At 39.4% G+C, this 24,682-nt stretch overlaps 1 protein-coding gene across 1 annotated transcript in view; it reads right to left on the reverse strand.

Moving 5' to 3' along the window:
* The window catches only part of LOC140227841 (uncharacterized), a 40,367-nt gene that overhangs the window by 10,917 nt on the left and 4,768 nt on the right, over nucleotides 1-24,682 (reverse strand). The window contains 6 exon segments of the mRNA XM_072308235.1: nucleotides 693-875; nucleotides 2,242-2,424; nucleotides 3,543-3,725; nucleotides 21,189-21,350; nucleotides 22,201-23,780; nucleotides 24,223-24,297. Coding sequence (XP_072164336.1) covers nucleotides 693-875; nucleotides 2,242-2,424; nucleotides 3,543-3,725; nucleotides 21,189-21,350; nucleotides 22,201-23,780; nucleotides 24,223-24,297 — 2,366 coding nt within the window.

Consider the following 24,682-nt stretch of genomic DNA (forward strand, 5'->3'; position numbering starts at 1 on the left):
AGAAATGATAGTCTAAACAATACGACATTGTAAGAATAATTATAAAAGTCACCACTCACTGAGTGACGTAAAGAGAAAGGGAGGGAAGAATTTCCCTGAAAGAAAATTAATGAATAAACAAATAAATAAATAAATAAACAAATGGGCACAATGTTCATTTCCTGGGAATAATAGTACAGCGACCCTACCACATCACAGCATCTATAGGGATCTTATCCCTCCTCCTCCCCCCACATTCTCTTCTCTCTCTCTCTCTACCTCTCTCTCCCACTCTCTCTCTCTCTCTCTCCACGTTGCGCACTGTTTGTGTCATAGCAGATATTTTAATACCAGTAATCAAACTTATTGTAGAGAAACGTGTGTATCATCAGAAAAGTAAAGACTGTGTAAAACCCATCCGGCTAAGGTTTGTATTTCGGAAGTGATTATCTTTATTTCTAATACATTTTCTCTTGCAAGAAAAGTGTCTAAACCTATTCTTTTGTTAATACAATGAGTGTCATAATGCTGAGAAGGACTAGAGTTGCAAACATTGTTTAATCAATGTTAAACAGAATGAGGTTAATTTGCAAAGGAATTACAGCCGATAAATTAGTCACACATACCAGGTTCTTTTTCATTTTTGAAGAACAAATTATACATGCTCCCAACACTAAAAGACTCATATCAACTATAGTCAAAGACTACATTACCTTGCACGATGATGCTGAGGTGACAGCTGTTGAGAGGAAACTGTCTGGCAAGTAGGGACACGACAGACTGAACTTCGAAAGACGTGGCAGAGTAAACACCCATTGGGCAAGGTCTCCTCCCATCGAGGACTGCTTCAGGAAACCATTATCACTGTTGGAAATGCTTATGGTCAGACCTTCAATCTGAGGGGGAAAAGCGAATTAAGATATTATGAAGACTTAAAGGCGAAGAAAATAATGAAATCATGTAAAAATGGTGAGAAGGAATAATCGAAGACGAAGCGAAGAGACCAATGTAAAGGTGGATAGAAGGCTGATGTATCCCATTCTAAAGGAACGGATGATCGTGGCAGTGGGAATGGTAACCCGACTTCTCACATTGGTGCATAGTGGCAGTCACGTGGTCATTGTTGATCATCATATAAGATAACCATGCTCACAGGATCACATGTTACGATAACACTAAATGACATTATCAGGTTATTGAAAGTACCAGAAATATGTACTCTCCTTTGTACATAGCAAAAAGGGTATACAGACTCAGCCAATTCTCATTGTTTTGATTTGATTTCTGATTTTTTTTTTCATACATAAATGGAATACGAAGTTAGTTGAACGAACTAATTGATCACAGTAGAATTTGAATCGGACAGTTAAAACAAATACATGATCAATTCAGATATCCAACATTTTTTTTCTAACACAATGAAAATTGAACACAAATAAGCATTATTTTATGCATATATATTTATGTAAACATATAGGACCCCGTATATCTGTCGTTCAAAGAAAAATTGAGCAACTCTTGATGTACAGAAATTCAGGAGACCACCACCATAAGCAAACGCTTGACGAGGACAATGGCCTCAGAAATGATAGTCTAAACAATACGACATTGTAAGAATAATTATAAAAGTCACCACTGACTGAATGGCGATTAAGAGAAAGGGAGGGAAGAATTCTCCTGAAAGAAAATAAATGAATAAACAAATAAATAAATAAATAAATAAATAAATGTGCACAATGTTCATTTCCTGGGAATAATAGTACAGCGACCCTACCACATCACCGCATCTATAGGGATCTTATCCCTCCTCCTCCCCCCACATTCTCTCTCTCTCTCTCTCCCCCTCTCCCTCTCTCTCTCTCTCTCTCTCCACGTTGCGCATGCACTGTTTGTGTCATAGCAGAAATTTAATACCGATAATCAAACTTATCGTAGAGAAACGTGTGTATCATCAGAAAAGTAAAGACTGTGTAAAACCCATCCGGCTAAGGATTGCATTTCGGAAGTGATTATCTTTATTTTTTAATGCATTTTCTCTTGCAAGAAAAGTGTCTAAACCTGACATTGAGTGTAATAATGCTGAGGACTAGAGTTGCAAACATTGTTTAATCAATGTTAAACAGAATGAGGTTAATTTGCAAAGGAATTACAGCCGACAAATAAATCACACATACCAGGTTCTTTTTCATTTTCTAAAGAAGAAATTACACATGCTTCCCGCACTAAATGACTCATATCAACTATAGTCAAAGACTACATTACCTGGCACGATGATGCTGAGGCGACAGCTGTTGAGAGGAAACCATCTGGCAAGTAGTGGGAGAACAGGGTGAACTTTGAAAGACGTGGCATAGTAAACACCCATTGGGCAAGGTCTCCTCCCATCGAGGACTGATTTGGAATACTATTATCACTTTCGGTTAAACGTAAGGTCAGATCTTCAATCTGAAGGAGGAAAGCAAATTAAGATATTGTGAAAACTTAAAGGCGAAGAAATAATTAAATCATGTGAAAATGGTGAGAAGGAAAAATCGCAGACGAAGCGAAGAGACCAATGTAAAGGTGGATAGAAGGCTGATCTATCCCATTCTAAAGGAACGGATGCTCGTGGCAGTGGGAATGGTAACCCGACTTCTTTCCCATTGGTGCATGGTGGCAGTCACGTGGTCATTGTTGATCATCATACTTACCATGCTCACATGATTACATGTTACGATAACACTAAATGACATTATCAGGTTATTGAAAGTACCAGAAATATGTATTTTCCTTTATACATAGAGCAAAAGGAGTGTGCAGATTCAGTCAATTTTGATTGATTTGATTTGATTTCTAATTTTTTTTTCACACAAAAATGAAGCACAATGTCAATTGAACGAACTAATTGACATGATTGATGACAGTATAATTTCAATCCGACAGTTAATGTGTAAATAAATGTGTACAATGTTCATTTCCTGGGAATGATACGTAGTACATGTAGCGGCACTACCACACCACCCCATCTACGTGTATAGGGATCTTATACCCCCCCCCCCCCACATTCTCTTCTCTCTCTCTCTCTCTCTCTCTCCCTCCCTCTCCCTCTCTCTCTCTCACTCTTTCTGTCTTTCTGTCTGTCTGTCTGTCTGTCTGTCTGTCTGTCTCTCCCTCTCTCCATGCTTGCACACTGTTTGTGTCGTAGCAGAAATTTAATACCGGTAATAGAACTTATCATATAGAGAAACGTGTGTATCATCTGAAAAGTAAAGACTGTTTAAAACCTATCCGGCTAAGGTTTGTATTTTGGAAGTGATTATCTTTATCTTTCAATACATTTTCCCTTGCATGAAAAGTGTTCAAGGCTATTCTTTCGTTAATACATTGAGTGTCATAATGCTAAGAAGGACTAGAGTTGCAAACATTGTTTAATCAATGTTAAACATAATGAGGTTAATCTGCATGGGAATTACTGCCGACAAATAAATCACATATACCAGGTTCTTTTCATTTTCGAAGAAGAAATTATACATGCTTCCCACACTAAATGACTCATTATCAACTATAGTCAAAGACTACATTACCTGGCACGATGATGCTGAGGTGACAGCTGTTGAGAGGAAACTATCTGGCAAGTAGGGACATTCCAGTGTGAACTTCGAAAGACGTGGCATAGTACACACCCATTGGGCAAGGTCTCCTCCCATCGAGGACTGATTTAGTAAATCATTATCAGAGGTAGAAAAATATAAGTCCAGATCTCCAATCTGAGGGGGAAAGGTGAGTTAAAATATTGTGAAGACTCATAGGCGAAGACATAATGAAATCATGTAAAAATGCTGAGAAAGAATAATCGAAGACGAAGTGAAGAAACCAATGTAAAGGTGGATAGAAGGCTGATGTATCCCATTCTATAGGAACCCACGGATGCCCGTGACAGTGGGAATGGTAACCCGACTTCTTTCACATTGGTGCATGGTGGCAGTCACGTGTTGATCATCATACTTACCATGCTCACATGTTTGTATGTTACGATAACATTAAATGACATTATCAGGTTATTGAAAGTACCAGAAATATGTACTCTCCTTTGTACATTAGCAAAAAGAGTATACAGACTCAGCCAATTTTCATTGTTTTGATTTGATTTCTGATTTTTTTTTCATACATAAATGGAATACGTAGTTGAACGAACTAATTGATCACATTATAATTTAAATCTGACAGTTAAAACAAATAAATGATAAATTGAGATATCCAACATCTTTTTTAACACAATGCAAAATGAAAACAAATAAGCATTATTTTATATGCATATATATTTATGCAAACATAGGATCCCGTATATCTGTCGTTCAAAGAAAAATTAAGCAACTCTCGATGTACAGAAATTCAGGAGACCATCACCATAAGAAAACGGTTGACGAGGACATTGGCCTCAGAAATGATAGTCTAACAATACGACATTGTAAGAATAATTATAAAAGTCACCACTCACTGAATGGCGATAAAGAGAGAGGTAGGGAAGAATGAGGGTAAAAAAGAAAAAGGAAAAAAAAAAGTGGAAATAGGAAGTGTTTGCATGAAAATGAGTTGAGTCAGTGGCTCAGGAAAACTATCCCTTTACAATTTTTCCCATTATCCCCTCCATGGTCATTATAGTTAAAGACAGTCCTTACTTTAGTTTGGATTTTTTGTTTGGATTTTCATCTTAATTTCTTGGTCAGGTTATCATCTATATTGACAGATTCATATAAACAGCATGGACAGAAATCAGTAAATTTGTTCAATGAGTAAAGATGGCCCTAGTGGATCAACAAGGGCAGGACCCAACGGGACGAAATGGTCGCCCAAAATCTTCTTTCACAATCACAAGAGGATTAATAAAATCAAGTGATATTGTATGAAGACAATAATAGAAGTATTAAACAGAGTTAACAGTGGCCAAACAGCAACAAATATGATGCGAATTGGTCCAACTGTGTTCACTACTGCACCCAAAACGGACGTGCAACAATTGAAGACCTGAATATAAGAACGACCCAAGTCCAATTTTTGGCCAAATTCAGTTTGCCTTGGGAAATTGTAGCTTATGCATGGACTGATCTTGTGTATAAATGATAAATCCTAATTACCCCCCGGAAGTGCCTGAAATAAATGAGTTAAATCTTATATGAATGTAAGAATGAAGGACTTGGGTCATTCTTACATTCATATTATAGCGCCCTCTCTCGTCCTTCTCTCATCTCCATAGCAGAATATCATGTATATGAATCAAAGAAAGACCCAAGTCCATCACACAAAATGGCCTCTCCGCAATTAATGTGAATGTTAACTATCATTATAATATATGTTCTAATTTGTATACACAATGTTGCCTTCCCATCACACTTAAATAGAATATTATTGGACAAATAAAAAAGATATGAAGTTTTTAAAAGTTTACTCGAAATGGTCTTCCATGGACTTGGGTCGTTTTTATATTCATATACTCAATTCAGAAACGTAGAATTTGTATCTGCTCTCATTGTTTTAGGAATAGATATTTCGTACTCTTTTCATGACCGGAAGGCGCAATTAAAGATAATTTTGATGAGTATCAAATCACAATTTATTGTATATTTGAAGATCTATAGAGACCTATCCCTTCATGGGAAAATACCTATTGTTGAGACTTATGCATTATAACAAACGCAAACAGCTAGAAAACTGACCAGAAATGAATATTATTTATGAGTAGAAAATTGATTCCATGGGGACACCATCGGGATTAGAACCAAAGTTGAATTATTGGGAAACTTATTTCGTCGGAAAATTAACATTAAAAATTCTAACCCAACTATACTGATTATTTCTTTGAAGAATCTCTAGATATCGCACATTGAGAAACGTATATAGCGACTATTCTACAGCGTATTTCGGGTAGAATTGGTTTTGTTACCGTAATATTTTATTTACAACTTTTTCTTGTATTTAAAACGTACGTTCAGACGTTCAGAACCGCAACATACAATCACATATATCTCATGTCGCCTAGACATTAAAGTGGTAAAGTTTATTACTATCGCATATTGAGATTGGTGCAATTCTTACAAAGTGTCAATATTCTGGACGAAACTGACCTCGTCAAGCTATCAGCCTATTTTAAGTATTTGAGTTTAAAGGGTTATGTTTCTTTCGTTGATGGTGATTTTTTTAATGCTTCCCTCAAGGAGTGATTCAGGCTAAAAATACGTCACCCGCTAGACTATGGGAACGGTAGCCCGACCTGATTATGTTACGATGATAATGATTTGATTGAAAGCAGCAAAAGTACTCTCATTTATGCAAAGCTATATAGAGCGAAAGGAGTAAAGTGGCGTACGGTGGGTCGAAACATGGCGGGAAGCATAAAGTAATTTTGACGGTCTGTATGCTTGTGCGTGTGTGCGTGAGCAATAATGGGACTACCATACATTACGGAATGTGATACAATCAATAACGCAGTCATTGAGGAACATTGTAAGTTTTCCTTACATGGATTATGGAATGACGGTGTGAAACGATCGACAAATTATATACTGTCAGCAACATAAGGTGAATGGCATAACAATAAAATGCGAGCGAGCGAAGCGAGCGAGCTTGAAAATTTTGATATTCTGCAGTTCCAAAACTGGAGTTTTGTAGCTATATATTTCGTTTTGGAAATAAATGGGAGCGCATCGGGCGCAACTGCTGGCAATATTGGCAGCAACATTAGGAGAATGGTATAACGATTCAATGCGAGCGAGCGAAGCGAGCAAGCTTGAAAATGTTGACATTCTACAGTCCCAAAAAGGGGTTTGTAGCTACCCAGGTACAGTATATCTTTCACTTTGGAAATTAATGGGGCGGCGCATCGGGCGCAACTGCTGGCAATTACTGGCAGCAACATTAGGAGAATGGCATAACGATTCAATGCGAGCAAGCAAAGCGAGCGAGCTTGAGAATTTTGACATTTTACAGTCCAAAAACTCCGTCTGTAGCTATATCTTTCGCTTTGGAAATTAAGGGGGGGGCATCGGGCGCAACTGCTGGCAATACTGGCAGTAATGTTAGGAGAGTGGCATAACGATTCAATGCGAGCGAGCGAAGCGAGCGAGCTTGAAAATTTTGACATGTTACAGTCCAAAAACTCCCGTTTGTAACTATACCTTTCGCTTGGAAATTAAGGGGGGCATCGGGCGCAACTGCTGGTAATTACTGGCAGCAACATTAGGAGAGTGGCATAACGATTCAATGCGAGCGAGCGAAGCGAGCGAGCTTGAAAATTTTGACATTTTACAGTCCCAAAAACTCCCGTTTGTAACTATACCTTTCGCTTTGGAAATTAAGGGGGCATCGGGCGCAACTACTGGCAATTACTGTCAGCAACATTAGGAGAATGGCATAACGATTCAATGCGAGCGAGCTTGAAAATGTTGACATTCTAGAGTCCAACAACTGCTGTCGTAGCTATGTTTTTCGCTTTAGAATGAAGGGGAGGCGCACCGGGCTCAACTGCTGGATGCGAGCGAGCGAAGCGAGCGAGCTTGAAAATTTTGACATTTTACAGTCCAAAAGCTGCCGTTTGTAGCCATATTTTTTCCCTTTTATTCATTATACATATTTATTTCTTTTCTTTGTTTATTCATTTATTTTTATTATTATTATTATTTTTTTTTTTAGGGGGGGGGGGGGCTTTTTGGGGGGGCAAAAATGCGTTTTGCCCCCCACTTTTGGATTGGGGGGGGGGGGGGGCGGCCGCCCCCCTGCCCCCCCCCCCCACTTCCGGCGCCTATGATTCCCCTCCATGGTCATTATACTTAATGACAGTGTTTTGTTTGTTTGTTTGTTTGTTTGTTTGTTTGTTTTTTTTTTGGGGGGGGGGGGTTCAAGTTGTGATCAATATTGTCATGGTCATATCAACAGCATGCTCACGGAATGAGTAAAATTCTTCAAAGAGCAAGATTCCCACCACACACAATTGTATTTATCAGTTATGAATGTAATGTACTCGTGATTTCATTTGATTTTGTGCCATGATTATACTTATAATACATACTTTGTCATCGATGGATGTTGTAGACACAACACTGTATGGTTTGTGTGGAAACTTAATAAATGAAGTGAAATGGAATGAAATGAAAAAATGAAAAAAATGAAATGTTAGTGAACTGACAAGGGCAAGTCTTATCTGGGCGAAATGATGGTTTAAATCTTCGTCCACACTCACAAGAATAGTAAAATAAAAATGTTGTATGATGGAAACTTAATAAATGAAGTGAAATGGAATGAAACTTTAAAAAATGACCTTTTAGTGTACTGACAAGGGCAAGTCCCAATGGCACGAAATGATGGTTCAAATCTTCGTCTACACTCACAAGAATAGTAAAATAAAAATGCTGTATGATGGAAACTTAATAAATGAAGTGAAATGGAATGAAATGAAAAAATGATCTTTTAGTGGACTGACAAGGGCAAGTCCCAATAGGACGAAATGATGGTTTAAATCTTCGTCACACTCACAATAGTAAAATAAAAATGTTGTATGATGGAAACTTAATAAATGAAGTGAAATGGAATGAAATGAAAATGACCTTGTAGTGGACTGACAAGGGCAAGTCCCAATGGGACGAAATGATGGTTTAAATCTTCGTCCACACTCACAAGAATAGTAAAATAAAAATGTTGTATGATGGAAACTTAATAAATGAAGTGAAATGGAATGAAATGAGGAATGACCTTTTAGTGGTCTGACAAGGCCAAGCCCCAATGGGACGAAATGATGGTTTAAATCTTCGTCCACACTCACAAGAATAGTAAAATAAAAATGTTGTATGACGGAAACTTAATGAATGAAGTGAGATAGAATGAAAATGAAAATGACCTTTTAGTGGACTGACAAGGGCAAGTCCCAATGGGACGAAATGATGGTTTAAATCTTCGTCCACACTCACAAGAATAGTAAATTAAAAATGTTGTATGATGGAAACTTAATAAATGAAGTAAAATGGAATGACAAAAAAAATGACCTTTCAGTGACTGGCAAGGGCAAGGGCAAGTAAAAAATAAAAATGTTCATAAATACCCCACTCGTCAAACAGATGAATATCATTTGCCCCTTACCCGAACTCTATTTACAAAATCCACGTTTATCTACAGTGGCCCAAAATTTGGAATTCCCTTGAGAAAAATATAAAAGATTCCATTAGTTTGAAATCATTCTCTAGTAATTTAAAGAAATATTTGATTACTCATATGTACCCCATGATTAGTTTGACTGTTTGGAATTGCTGTTCTTTTTTCTTCACCCTGCATCGAGAATGTTGACCTGCCCTTCGCTCTCTCTACTCCCCCTCTCCCCTCCCGCCTCTCTTTCCCTACTCTCTTCTGTGTGTGCACACTGTATGTGGATGCATACATGTGTGTGTACGTGCGTGTGTGTGCGTATGTGTATGTGGGTTCGTGTGTGTGCTTGTGTGTGTGTGTGTGTGTGTATGTGTATGTATATGTCTATGTCTATGTCTATGTGTATACATGTGAAAGCGTATAGTTCATGTAACCATCCGATTCGATTGAATGAAAACTGTATACTTTCAATGATTAGCTTGTACGGTACATGTATCGTTGTATTGTGTTATAAAGTCTTTGTAGTGATGTAACGTAAGTGAGGGGCTGCAATCTACAAGTTCGCTTTTAGCAGCCCCCCAATTTCCATTTCCATGAAGTTCTTTTAAGAACCAATATGTATTATTATGTTCCAATATATGTAATCATGTCAAAGTGTATTACCTGTGTTGATTGGAAATGCAAAAAACAAAAACAACAACAACATGCATGTGAACATGCATGTGTGAAATGAAAAATGAAAATGAAGTCCCAATGTAACGAAATGATGATTCAAATCTTCGTCCACACTCACAAGAATAGTAAAATAAAAATGCTGTATGATGGAAACTTAATAAATGAAGTGAAATGGAATGAAATGAAAAAATGATCTTTTAGTGGACTGACAAGGGCAAGTCCCAATGGGACGAAATGATGGTTTAAATCTTCGTCCACACTCACAAGAATAGTAAAATAAACATGCTGTATGATGGAAACTTAATACATGAAGTAAATGGAATGAAATAAAAAATGACCTTTTAGTGGACTGACAAGGGCAAGTCTCAATGGGACAAAATGATGGTTAAATCTTCGTCCACACCCACACGAATAGTAAAATAAAAATGCTGTATGATGGAAATTTAATAAATGAAGTGAAATGGAATGAAATGAGAAAATGACCTTTAAGTGGACTGACAAGGGCAAGTCCCAATGGGACGAAATGATGGTTTAAATCTTCGTCCACACTCACAAGAATAGTAAAATAAAAATGTTGTATGATGGAAACTTAATAAATGAAGTGAAATGGAATGCAATAAAAAATGACCATTTAGTGGACTGACAAGGGCAAGTCCCAATGGGACGAAATGATGGTTTAAATCTTCGTCCACACTCACAAGAAAAGTAAAATAAAAATGTTATATGATGGAAACTTAATAAATTAAGTAAAATGGATGAAATGAAAAAAAAATGACTTTTTAGTGGACTGACAGGGGCAAGACCCAATGGGACGAAATGATGGTTTAAATCTTCGTCCACACTCACAAGAATAGTAAGATAAAATGTTGTATGAAGACATTCCAAAAAGGTAAAGAACAGAGTTATTGGTTGTCCAACCTGTTTTCTAGGTGAAGATGGGTGTGTTCGTAGCAGTAAATGACCATTAACATGACAGTATTAGAATGTAGCCATAATGCAAAATAGAAATAGAATACTACCTGATGTATTATGTAGCGTCATGGAAAGCATACCCAATTATGCAGTCCCCGATTGAGTTGATAACAGAAAGAAACAAATGTTGGATGCATACAATAAGTAGATCAATGTGTTTTTCAAAAGAAAATGATATAAACTCCCAAAGCAAGTAACAGATGCATCCCAGGAATAAAGCAATCATGAGGTAATACTCCTGATTTTTCTCCTAGCACTACATCCGCACGATTGGTCTCTACATAACATTCCTCCACGCAATGGTGGCCATACGTTTCACATTGATCACTTCCATGAGTATGGTTCATTATGAACACCCAACTTGGAAAAAGTGCAATTTGTCATTGTTGACTTTAAGTTCATGTGCTCAGTCATGCATGATGTTTGTGAGAATAATCGGGTATCAATGGAAAGAAGACGAGCTTCCTATCCTCACAACCAACATCGCGTTCTCCATAACTGACAAAAATAGAAGCCCTTCAAAGTTGGATACCTTTTTTTTTTTGATACGCACTGTAGTGGAAAAAAAAAGACATTGTTCAAGTGATTCCAATACCAAGCTTATAGTTGACGGTTGAAGACCTAAGGATGCCATGTGCGCCTTTTAATTGATCCAAATTTATTATTGCTGCAGCAGCCTTTTTTTCGGTGGTGTCTGGTGCGTCTGTAGACAAGCCCCTGGGAGGCGGGGGTGCTGGGGGTGCTGCAGCACCCCTGACTTTTTGAGCAGGGGGCGTAGCACCCCTGTGAAAAATGAAAAGTTGGGGGTGCTTCTGCACCCCATCTTTTTACAGGGAAAACTGCTTGTTTTTTGATAGAAAATTGTTCAAATATCCACCCAAAGTGTGCATCAGATTGCTGAATTTCACTACTGAAAATGCGAAATCTCCATAGCGTGGGAGGGGTATCCCCCTCCCACATAGAACAAGCTTATAAATGCAGACAGCATTATCAAAGCATTTCCATTGTCCCTACATGGATATTTTACTTTTCCTACTTTTCTAATGATTTTTTTTTTATTTACCTGAAGGGCTCACTAGATTGCTGAATTTCAATTCTAAAAATGAAGAAGTTTCCTCATTAAGGAGGAGGGTAACCCCTCCAGGGGAGCCTCGTAATTTCCAAGATGTGGATTTTCTTTATATCCGAAATTGTCCCAATCTTTCACCCAAAGTGTGCACCAGTCAATTCTGAAATGCGAAATCTCCTCGTATTGGAGGAAAATACCACCTCCAGTAGGTTCCCATGATATTTCGTTTCTATTCTAGAGTATGCAAAAGCTCCCTCGTATGCAGGGGTGCGGGGCAGTTGCCATGATATTACACCCCCCCCCCCCATGATTTTCGGGATGTCGGAGATTTTGTTGCTTTTTTATGGAAAACTGTCCAAATATTTTACCGAAACTGTGCAAGGAATTTTGCAGTTCAATTCTGAAAATACAATGGGTTTATACCCCCTCTTACATTCTCCCCCTTTAGTCCTTTCCCATAAGATTGACATATCTCCGAATGATTCTTTCATCAAAAGATCTGTCATTTCAGTTCAACAAATGCAGAAGTTCCCTCGTGTGGGAATATAATATCATCCTTTCATTTAGGCCCTAACCATTTCCCCGCTTATAGCTCCTCTCCATAGACGCAGTAGTAGTACACTTCGTGGATTGATGATTTCCCAAATTCCACCAAAATTTGTTTGCGAGATAATGTCAATCGGATTCTAAGAATGCCACAGTTTGCTCGTATTCAATGGCGTCGATCCTGGAATAAAAATATTGGGTGGGAGCTATGCAAACACATCACTTTACCGCCACCCTCGCCATCCCCCCCCCCCCCCCAAAAAAAAAAAAAGAAAAGAAATCCCCATTATGCGGATTTTTTTTTTACAAACCGTCCAGATATTTCACCAAAAGTGCACAAGATGGTTTGATTTCAATTCTGAATATGGAAAATGCCCGTTGTGTGGGAGGGATACCCCCTCCCACACCCTCTCCTGTAAGGCCAACTTCCATACACTTCGTAGACTTTTGAGATTGACACTTTCGGAATATATCATCAAAAAGTGCGCACCAGATCTTTCACTTCAATTCAAACAAATTCAAAAGTTCCATCAAGTGGGAAGAGGATATTCTCTTTCAGTTTACCTTTATTCCCCACTACATTTAGTAGGCTTATGCTTCTTTGTTTGACAGTTTTTCAAATATTCCGTCATGAATGACTATAATTGTGTACAGACAATATATTTTCATTTCAATTCAAAATACAAAGGCTTTCTCGAATGGAAGGGGTTAGAGAACACCCCCTTCCAAAACCCTCCCCCTTGCTGTATTAGCCTCCATCCCATGCATTGAGTATAGCTATACAGTACATTACATTGTATATTAAATCAAAAGTGTGTGCCAGAAATTCCACATCTTTGAATCGCAATCATAAAGATGCAAAAGCTCTCTCATGTAGGAGGGGGATACATCCTCCCACATCCTTCCCAGCTTGATCTCCTCCATAGATGACTTACTACACTTGTCTGATACAAATTCCAGGATATAATACCGAGATTTTGCATCAGACCACTGTACATTGTATTTCAGTTCTAAAAATGCAAAAGCTCCGTCGTGTGGGAGGGGGCTACCCCTCCCATCCCCGCCTCCTCAACTTCCATACATTTATAACATAATGATGATACACACGCAGAACAAGAGCTGATTATACCCTGATTCAATGGTCATTCATATCTATTTTTCATACTTTTTTGAAAATTTCACCAAAAGTGTGCACCCGATCGCTAAATTTCAGGTTTGAAATGTCAAAATCTCCCTTGTGTGGGAGGGGGATAACACCCTCCCCCTTTAGGTCCCCTTCCATGAGCTTACACAAAGTGGAGATCCACACACACGAACTCTGATACAACTTTTGAGATATTCCACCAAGAGAGTGCATCAGATCATTGTATTTCAATTCTAAAAATGCAAAAGCTCAATCGTGTGGAAGGGGCCTGGCTATACACCCATCCTCGCCTCCAACTTCCACACAGTTACTACACAGTGATGAAGCACGCGCAAAACAAGAGCTGATCATACATTGTACCCTGATTTGATAGACATTCACATTTTTGTCAATATTTATCTTTCATACTGTTTTTTTTTTAATTTCACAAAAAGTGTGCACCAGATCGCTGAATTTCAGGTCTGAAAATCCAAAATCTCCCATGTGAGTGAGGGGGATACCCCCTCCCACAACCTCCCCTATTAGGTCCCCTTCCATGGAATTATACAAAGTAAAGACTCACACACAATTCTCTGATACAAATATGGACATATTCAGCAGCGTAACTGGGGGGGGGGGGGAAATCGGCTGGTTAAAAAGAAAAGACTTACCAAAAATGGTAATTCAAGGGTTTAGTAAACTGCTTTTCAAATCGACATGAAAGGAAGATCAAGAAATAAGATAATTTTCTGAGATTTCTTTTAACCATAATTAAAGAGGTAAATAGGCCCTACTGTGAAACATTGTTCAAAAAGCCCAAAGCCGACAAAAGATTGTGGTTCAGCGTGATTCCTAGTTAGCATTCGGAATATAAGCAGGATGTGCGCAGTGTACTCAGAACATCCGAACGGCAAAGAGTCACTGCAATGTTGTGCAATGTGATGTAGAATGTACACCTTTGTAACTTACGCTTCGTTATATCAAAGCTAAATCATTGATTTTGCAGTGTTGCTTTACATACTTGTCGAGCTATTAAAATGCCTTGCATTGTCAATAATAAGACTTGACCTGGGCTATTTCCTAACTTTTCCATGCATATAAAACACACACACAAACACAAACAATAAGGGGATGCTCTAAAATGCAGATTTTGGACATCCTTCCCCTGCTTGGTCACTTTGACGCCACCTCGCTGGTCATACCCCCCCCCCCCTATCATGCATGAACCAACACTCTTGACTACCAGTGGCGGATCCGACTGATCCAGGGGACTGGTTGAGGAGCCCACCGGACTCCCCCCTTAAAGGGACTGTACAGTACTGGTTGAGGTGGGGATTCATGTTTTGAACATTCCTAAGTGAGATAATGAGAAACCTCTTATGAAATATTAAAGAGCATGTAATTTTAAGAAGGATTCAACGTTTATTTGATGAAAATTGGTTTTCAAATGGCTGAGATATCCAAAAAAAGTGATAATAATAAAAGGCGACAGGCCACAACTTTATAGGATCTCTTTGTTTCACCTTGTTTTTGGATATCTCAGCCATTCCGAAACCGATTTTCATCAAATAAACTTTTGATACCCCTTAGAATTGCATGCTCTTTGACATCTCATAGAGTGGTTTCTGAATATCTCGCAAAATGTTAAATGCTAAATCCTCACCTGGACCAGAACTGTACACACCCTTTAATTTCCAAAGTGAAAAATGTAGCTACAAATGCCAGAGTTAGGACTGTAAAATTTTCAAGCTAGCTCGCTCGCATTTAATCGCTATGCCATTCTCCTGATGTTGCTGCGAATAATTGCCAGCAGTTGTGCCCGGTGCGCCCCATCCCTTAATTTCTAAAGCGAAAAAATATAGCTACAAACGCCCCATCCCTTAATTTCTAAAGCGAAAAAATATAGCTACAAACGGCAGTTTTTGGACTGTAAAATGTCAAAATTTCCAAACTCACTCGTTCCGCTCGCTCGCATTTAATTGCTATGACATTCTCCTGATGTTGCTGCCAGTATTCGCCAGCAGTTGTGCCAGGTGCGCCCCATCCCTTAATTTCAAAACGGCAGTTTGGGGATTGTAAAATGTCAAAATGTTCAAGCTCGCTCGCATTTAATCGCTATGCCATTCTCCTGATGTTGCTGCTGGGTAATTGCCAGAAGTTGCGCCCGGTGCGCCCCCCCCCCCCTGAATTTTCAGAGCAAAAAAATATAGCTATAAAATGGCAGTTTTTGGACTGTAAAATACAATGTCAAAATTTTCAAGCTCGCTCGCTTCGCTCGCTCGCATTTAATCGTTATGTCATTTTCCTGATGTTGCTGCCAGTAATTAACCAAAAGTGTGCATCAGATCGCTGAATTTCAGTTCTGAAAATTCAAAATCTCTCTAGTGTGGGAGGGGGATACCCCCTCCCACTGTAGGTCCCCCTCCATGGACTTATACAAATTGAAGACCCACACATGGATCAAGAGATAACAGATACCTCGTTCAACAACACTTCATCCATGAACAGTATTGTCCACGAGTATTCACTTTTTTTTTTCTGTTTTGATAGAATTTCAAAATTTACCACATAGAGTGTGTTGAATCTCACTAAAAATGCAAAAGTTTCCTTGTGTCGTAGAGGGCTTTCTCACCCTCGTTTCGATGTCCCCACCCCCTCCCTCCACCTCCCCCTGCCCCCCCCCCCCCCCGAAATTATCGACAGTGCTTGTAGGCCTATGCATCCCCCCCCCACCCCCATATACTGAAACGCTGCTATGGTCCGGCAACCGAACGGGTTGGTCAGGGGTTCAGCACCCCTGTGAAAAAAGTTGCTCCCAGGGGCCTGTCTGTAGATTGTTATGATTGCATCATCAAGGTTTACTGTCGCGTTTCGAGTGCAATTTTCTTCTTTTCCTTTTAACATGTTGGAGAGTTAGTTTGCATCGAATAATGGGATAATCCTTCTCCGCAGTGGTGACGTAACAGTGCGAGAGAAATCCTCTCATAACGAACTTTCCGACCTGCAGAATATGCGTGTTTGGCGATCTTCCCTTCTAGTGTGTATGATATTCTTCATTGTATATACACCTTATACGAAAGGGTTGGGGTGGGCAGCAGCACTACTGTGCATTTGCAGTCAAACCGTCTTTCCCTGGCTTTGACACCGAAGTGCTTCTTGTACTCCAGCAAAAGTAAAAGTAATAATAAATAAATAAATAAAATATAATGATTAAAAAGGTTTTATAAATAAAATCACGGTCGTCCTCGGCAACTCGTCAGGATTCCGTAGACTAAAGACACATTGTCAAGTAAATTAAACTTTTTCCCAGGTATCCCTTCATGCCATAATACCTTTGAAATCGTGAAGGGACGTTGCACGGCTTTTTCGTACAACAATCCAAAGAAGATTTAAAGAAAGATTGTTATTATGCTCCTTCTCTCTTCATCTTTTGTGAATTAGTGAAAACCGTCGGAATATGATACCACAATGACTCAAAACTTGTGTCAACGACATGGTAAGGTATATTTCAGTGCCGAGAGTGGTTTACTATGAAGCAATTGCTTCAGTACAATAAATGCTTGAAGTACGGAACGCGATATAACACGTGGTGATAATAGTTATTTCACATATCGTATATGGCGGTATTATTGTAAATTACCGGGAATAATAAGAATAGTTTTCTCAATCACCCAACCCCCCCCCCCCACATAATATATACAGAATAACTGTCCGTTAGATCGGGACAGCAGCACTTCATGATCACAGGAATGTTTTTATTGCAGTATAGAATGACTGCTATTGTACGCATATTGTGGGCGTAAGGTATGCGCTTAACTGAAAGGTGTACAATCATTATTTCTACAAATAAATGCTCCTGTAAAGTCATTATTAAAGAAAAGAACGGAACACTCTAAAAACGCAAATGTTGAATCAACATTTAAAAGGGCCGAGGAGTGACAGCATTTTTTGAAATGTTGCATCCAACTTTTAAAATAAGATTTTAAATGTTGAATCTAGCAGGAAAACCAACACTTAAAAAATGTTGTCACTCCTCGGCCCTTTTAAATGCTAATTCAACATTTTTGTTTTTAGAGTGAAGGGAATGGGACAAAAATGAATTAACATTATATATGTTTCAGGGCTGACTGGGACTTGAGAAAAAAAGAAGAAAAGAAATGCATTGATTAAAGACAAGTAACTGGCAACATTTTTCGATAACATATACTTTTTTAGAAGAGCCTTAAAGGAAAAAAGTGAAGTACACTGCCTTAATTGATCAGGAACGTTGTTCCAGACGTCGTTACCGTAATGTCTAAGTGATTTCTGAGCTAATTCCGAGCTAGATAAAGAGGGAAGTTGAATTGTTGCGTACTTGTACATGAATATACCTTTTCTTTTTTTTTTTTGTAAAATGTGGATGTCATGAAACTTCAAAGTATTCAAACGATAAGATAAAGGATCTGCATGAGATAAATATGTAGAATAACTAATGTCACATGAATCATTTCATGAAATAAGAACTTTTTACTCAGATGCCATCTTGGGTGTACAAAGTGTTGTCAAAGGTCAAATATACTTCATTCTGTATATTCGTTTGTGTATACGAAATTCGGTACCAAAGATGGCAGGTCCGACTCCCTTTTGTAAATGAGAATCCAAACATAGTATGGGCAAAGGCCCCTGAATACAGATGAAACCGATTATGGTCATATTGCGTATTGCCTAATGGGATCAGGACTCAAATAATTGATTTCCAAATATATAATCGGGTTCGGAGCTCAAAACATTTATTTCCGGATATATTGGATCACCTAATTTGTCAGAATTGACAAATTTCCAAGTCTAGTTTTCATAATCAGAACTACTTTACCAATGAGTTATGACCGGACAATAAATATCTGGATTATCGTCTCAAATGAGAGATCATGCTGAAACGCATCAAGTACAAGTTGACATTGGTTTCCCTTGCAAAGAACAATTTTGACTACACGGAGGTCCTCGTAGATGATCCGCACATGACAGTACCTAGCATGTATCTCAAAAGTTCTTGAAAAAAAAAGAAAATGTATGTAAGATCCAAACATTACGAATATTAGCTGTGTAAATGACTATGTAAGTATTTTGTTGATTTGTTGATTTGTATTGATTTTGAAATGCAGAAATAAAAACTGAACTGAACTGAACTGAAAAGTAGTCGCCCGGAGGTGTGCACGCATATTTTTTTACCCGCAACCGTGTTTAGGCCCTGTCACACCTTTCCGGGCAAGCTACTCGGGCTTGTTACGTGTAGGGATATTCTAGCATACCGGACATTCCTGAGGGCGGAAAAGGATTTATGCGAGTCAGCGCATGTGTCTTACTTGCTGGACGCGTTATACTTGCGAGTATACTGTGTGACCTTTGTACCAGTCGCGTGGTGGCTGACAACTCAGTGAAGGAATTCCTCTAATGGAATGGCTGAAATCTCACAGAATTTCATTATCCTGGCTGCATACGGAACTGCAAAGTACCTGCGTGGGAACTGCTTGGGAAGTGCTGCCGCTAAGGGTCTCCTACTGGCGTTCTGCGTGGACCTCTACGGGCATTCCCGCGACTCATCCGGAAAAAAAGTTTTGGTCATGCTCAAAACTTGGCTGCGGTTAAATCGGACTTGCGTGAGCACCTCCGGGCAACTACGCGCTAGATACTGTCAGGTGCGGACCAACTGCGGAGAGTTCCGGGGAGTTAATTTGTTTCCCCGCAAGTCAAGCCGCAGAAGTTCCCCCGTACGGTATGACAAGGCATGAATGAAAATTACAAACATTCTTGTTCGCCCGCTGAAAATCTTCTACGTGCTGGAAACTACCTCCTAGCCACAAACTTGCGTAGCTTGCCCGGAATGGTGTGACACGGCCTTTAAGGCCGTGTCACACCAGCCTTGCGTGCGACTTCCGAAGAACATTTTTGCTCTCCGGAGGTCCCCGCAGATGACCCGCACATGACAGTACCTAGCATGTATCTCAAAAGTAGTTACCCGGAGGTGCGCACGCTGGCTCTATTTACCCGCTGCCGAAAAAGGCCCTGTCACACCAGCTAAGCGGGCTTATTGCGTATGGGGATTTTTCAGCACGCAGAATAATTTCTGCGGCCGGACAAGGTTTAGGGCGAGTTTGGCGTGGGTATTACATGATAAACGCGTGATACCTAAGTCCTTCTTGCGTGTATTCCGTTGAACTGCATGTTAGGCGCGTGGGTGTCACGTGATAGCTTCGTGATAGCTTCTTTTATGTCAGTTACGGGCGACATACGGGCTCTGCGAAGTACCTGCGCCACAACTGCGTGTTATCTGCGTACTAGTCGCCTGCGAGGTGAGTGCTAGCCTGAACAATAGGCTGGTTCGAGTGGATGGGCAAACAATCACAACTAGCTTTCAAGAAGTGAAGATGCCCCGTAGACGGAAAGTGCACAAGGGCAGAGAATGTCCAGTGGATGGACAGCCACAAAGCCCGGAAGATTCACAGCAAATGCATCAAATTGCTGCTGAAGTCCATTCGGCGGATGAAGTCCTGTCCGAAAGGGACCAGGTAGTCCTCGACGCCACAGAGGACAGAGGACAAAGAAGAGAATGAGCCCACAAATGGCACGCACCCCCTTCACATAGGCATAGATCAGCGGGCAACTTACCTATTTCAAGTGGGTCAAATGCCTGTGAATTGCGGCGGCTACGGCCCTCCTACGGGTGTTCTGCGTGGAACTCTTCGGGCAATCCTCGCGACTCATCCGGCAATAGTTTTGGTCGTGCTTAAAACTTTGCTGCGGGAAAATTGGACTAGCGTGCGCACCTTCGGGCAACTAAGGACGAGATAAGTGCTAGGTACTGCCAAGTTCGGGCCAACTGCGGAGAGCTCCGGGTAGCAAATTTGTTTCCCCGCAAGTCAAGCCGCAAAACTTCCCCAGATACGGTATGACAAGGCCTTGAGCATGCTCAAAACTTGTTCCGGAAGAGTCACGGGAGTTGCCCGTAGAGGTGCGCGCAGAACACAAGTAGGAAACACTTACCGGTAGCACCTCACAGGCAACTCCAAAGCAGGTACTTCGCAATCCCCGTAAGTCGCTCGTAACAGAAAATGGATCGTTTCAAAGCTCTCACGCGAGTCACACGGAACGCACGCAAGTAGAAGCTAAGTAGCACGCGTCTAGTAAGTAAGAAACAAGTGCAAAAATTGCAAACATTCTTGTCCGCCCGTGGAAAATCTTCTACGTGCTTTAAACTACCTCCTCGCCATAAGCCCGCGTAGCTTGCCCGGACAGGTGTGACACCGCCTTTAGATTTAGATTACATTATGTTCTCCGTGACGACTGCATAAAAACTTTGATAGCGATCTTCCCTCTTAACCTTAATTTTACACTGATGATGGTCACAAGAGGCAGTTTAAAACACACACGATAATGTACATACCTTTGAATGTAATTTTAGATTTATCTTTGATCCTCTGTTTGAGAACCTTTCCTGCAATGAAACAGTGTTTTCTCTTTTTTATATATTTCTCTTTATAATTCCACGTAGAATAACAATGAAAACTTGTAGTTGTTTTTTTTTTTGCCTCTGAAATATACAGGCAAAGAAAAAACATTTCACTGTTTAGTTTGTTATAATCCAATTGATGTATTGCCTCCTTGAAATATCTTTATCAACATTCCATCTGCAATCTATACATACTTTTTTTTTTTTGAACTGTGGTGAAAAGCTCTTACCTGACAGTTCGAAGCCTCATCGCCAGGGATCTTGTAGAAGTCCGGGTGAAATTGTGAGGCCCATATTACTACTTGACGCAATACACTGCTCGAGCACATGCTCTCCGCCAAGTCACGTGACACAGTTCTTCCGCATTTCAATTGTGACACATGTAGAGATTGCTGATAGAACGAACATGAATTGGCAGTAAAGGGAAGCAAGAATGTGCCTGATAAACGTACACGCAGTTGATTGGAGGTTTGAAACTCCGAACAAACAATGACAAAAGGGATCATTATTTTAAGACATGTTGGTTCGATACATCTCGTAATATCACTTATCACCACTCGTGAAGAGAATTATTCATTCTCATTATGATATAGTATGAGCAAGAGTAGAGGGACGATAGATATGACTTCATCCATGCTAATGTTTTGTGCCCTAAATAGGTTTTTGCCTCATGTACTATACACGATACGCAGTTTGACGTCTCCCTTCGTTACACAGTGCATTTTGACAACTGTAACTGTCTCGAATCGATGTGATTTTATTCGACCATAAAACTGTTCCCTTTTTCGCCGTGGAGTTCACTTATTATGCCATTAGAGCAATAAAGAACATATTGATTGACTTTCATAATTATTTCATTTTTTTTTTCTAAATGTCACAAGAAAAAGCAACAACTATATACAACTTACCAAAGGAAACGTTCTAATTACATGATACAAGTGCATGAATTAAGTGGCATGCTGTTTAAGATTTAAAAAGCATACGAGGAAGGCAATTATTGTATATTAACAATACTTAGGTCGATAGTACACTTATACAAGATTTTGTATTTCAGAACGATTTCTCCAATCAATAGGACCTGGTCATGTCTTAAAACCAACTTTGAATAAAGCTGTTGAGGTTGTAAATTATACGCTCAATATCACTCAGGGAAAGACTCACACATTAGCACGGAATCTTATTACTGTCCTACACAACATTTTCTGAAATATTTCAAATCAATATTCAAGCTGCGTCTCTCACCACGTGGTTCTTTCGCACCATGGACACCAATCCTGACACTGTGTGTTCTGGTGAATCGTCTAGTGTGTATTCACTCCATCGTTCTCCCACTGATCTGGTGGCCTCCGCAGTATGGCATTCAAACGCAACGTCAACGCAGAAATTGGGTTTACCACGCTCTTTGTCACGGAAGGAATGAGATGAGAAGTTACTGGTATCACAGTTTATCAACCCTTTGATGATATCAAGGCCAAGCTCTTTCCCTGAAGCGGAGGCGAAGTAGAGTACGTAGCGAAACTCCTCAGGTCGACTAAGAAGTTTGTTTTTTACCTCGTCGTACTTGGTGCGATCATTGGTGAATAAATACCCAATATATACCCCTGCAACGTATTCTTGAAACAGTTTGTGAGGAAAAGAAACAGTTGTCAAAACCAAGGATGAAATGTTGACATCGCGCCGACTCTCCCTTGTGATGACATCTCTTTCTATAGTCAGAACTCCCACTCTGCAGCATGTTTTCATGGCTTTCAAACACTTTCTGAATTTGTTTTCAGGAAATGAAAGGTTTCTGTGCAATAAACCGTTTAGTGCTATCTCGCTTATTTCTTGAATTGCCATTCCAGCTTCATTCAAATGCTCAACAATGTTCTGATTCTGTAAATTCGCACAGGCCTTTGATGCGTAATGTTCTTTCAGAAAAGATATCATCTCAAAAAATATCATGGAGAAAGTTTGCAAATTTTGCATTTCTGTTCGCCTCTCTTCACTGAAGTCTTTCCACATCAGACAAAGCATCGCACAGTAGATAGGAAATGGAGCCATATTTGACTGGATGACATCATTTTCCTCCATAAAACTGATCAAGCTTTCTGCAAGATTGTCTTTCTCTGCAATCTGAAAGTACCTCTTTATGTAAGTTGATAAATTCTTCTCGTTAAATCCATCGACGCTAAGAATAGTGTAAGCGTCAGCAATAGTCTTGTCCATCATGAACTCGTCTGTTCTCCATGGTCGTGTGGTCACAACTACTTTGCATGACTTATATTGCTCTATTTTCAAAATGCGAATGACATCACTGCTGTTAATATCACTTAATTTCCCGTTAAACTCATCGAACCCATCAAATATAATGAGTACTCGGCTTTGATTTCTTGTAATGTAATCATGTATTTGGTTCATTGTCGCTGTATTTGAATCAGAGAGATATGTTTTTACAATGCCACCAATACTTTTTTTACAAGTGACATCTCGAAGAGGTATTAGGAGCACCATGTCCAGATCCTGAAGAATCCGTCCCTGGCACCAGTCCCAGGCAATCTTAGCGCAAAGTGTTGTTTTCCCAACACCTCCCTCACCTTGTATCAGAAGCCGCTTTGAAAGATTTCCGTTTTCATCGTTGGTCACAAGATCGTCGTATGTTATTGGTGTCTTACGCTTGCTAGTTCGGTCTATGATACTTATATTCGTATAAATTTCATCCAATTCAACACGCTCCATAAAGTTGAGTGGATCCACCGTGACCTTGCGTCGTGTCACACTGTAATACGCCTTCAGCTCTTCCTTGCATTGCTGTATTTGTTCCTTAGTAAGCGGTGATGGTTCTTAAAAGAGAAACCAAAGAATAGAAAAAGTAAAAACACAAAAAATCACTACTGCACTTATGAATATACATAAATACCCGCACACAAGAAGATAGGCCTAATATGCATACACAGATAGACAGAGAAGGAGAGAGTGACAGAGATAAAAAATAGGGCCCGGAAATCCTAATATAATATGGATCTAAAAGTGTAAACAATAATTGCTGATAGAGGATATCATTACAAGGTACTCAAGCCTACAAAGTGTTACGAAATCATATAATTATTTTTTTCTACTTACTGCATTACATATCACAACTGTATCATTGTAAAACGAAATGGCGAATGTGGTTAAAAAGATAAGATGTAATCTGAAAATAAAAAGTCACTGTGCATAACGTATTAATGCACTTTTTTTAAAAACGAATAATATTGTGGTATTCTAAATATATATATTTCTTACCCAGCATTAATTCTTCTTCCTCGTGAAGTATTTCTGGTATGTTTGGTCTTCGCCAGCATGGGTTCCAGCCACATCCTGAAATATATCGTCATCAACAACAGAGCATCACTATCAATGATCGTTTTCATACAAAATCATATTCTGGGCGCAATATTTTCCACACCGTTTTCGTTTCCCATCTTTTCATGCCCACAGTTCTCGACCACCATCATATCAAGAATACACTTATGACGTACTGTTTGATGTATTTTTCCTTTATGAATATTTCTTTTATTTGACATCGATTAATCATCCTTGGTAATAGATTCGCAAGTCCTGTGTACACGGGATATTTGGTCGTCTGTACTAATGTTGTTTTTGTATCAGAATGTTAAAAAAAACCAAAGAATAAAACCAAAGAAATACACTCAAACGCAAACACAAACACACACACACACACACACACACACACATTCACAAA

This window comes from Diadema setosum, chromosome 4 (assembly GCF_964275005.1).
Source record: "Diadema setosum chromosome 4, eeDiaSeto1, whole genome shotgun sequence".
Lineage (NCBI taxonomy): Eukaryota > Metazoa > Echinodermata > Echinoidea > Diadematoida > Diadematidae > Diadema > Diadema setosum.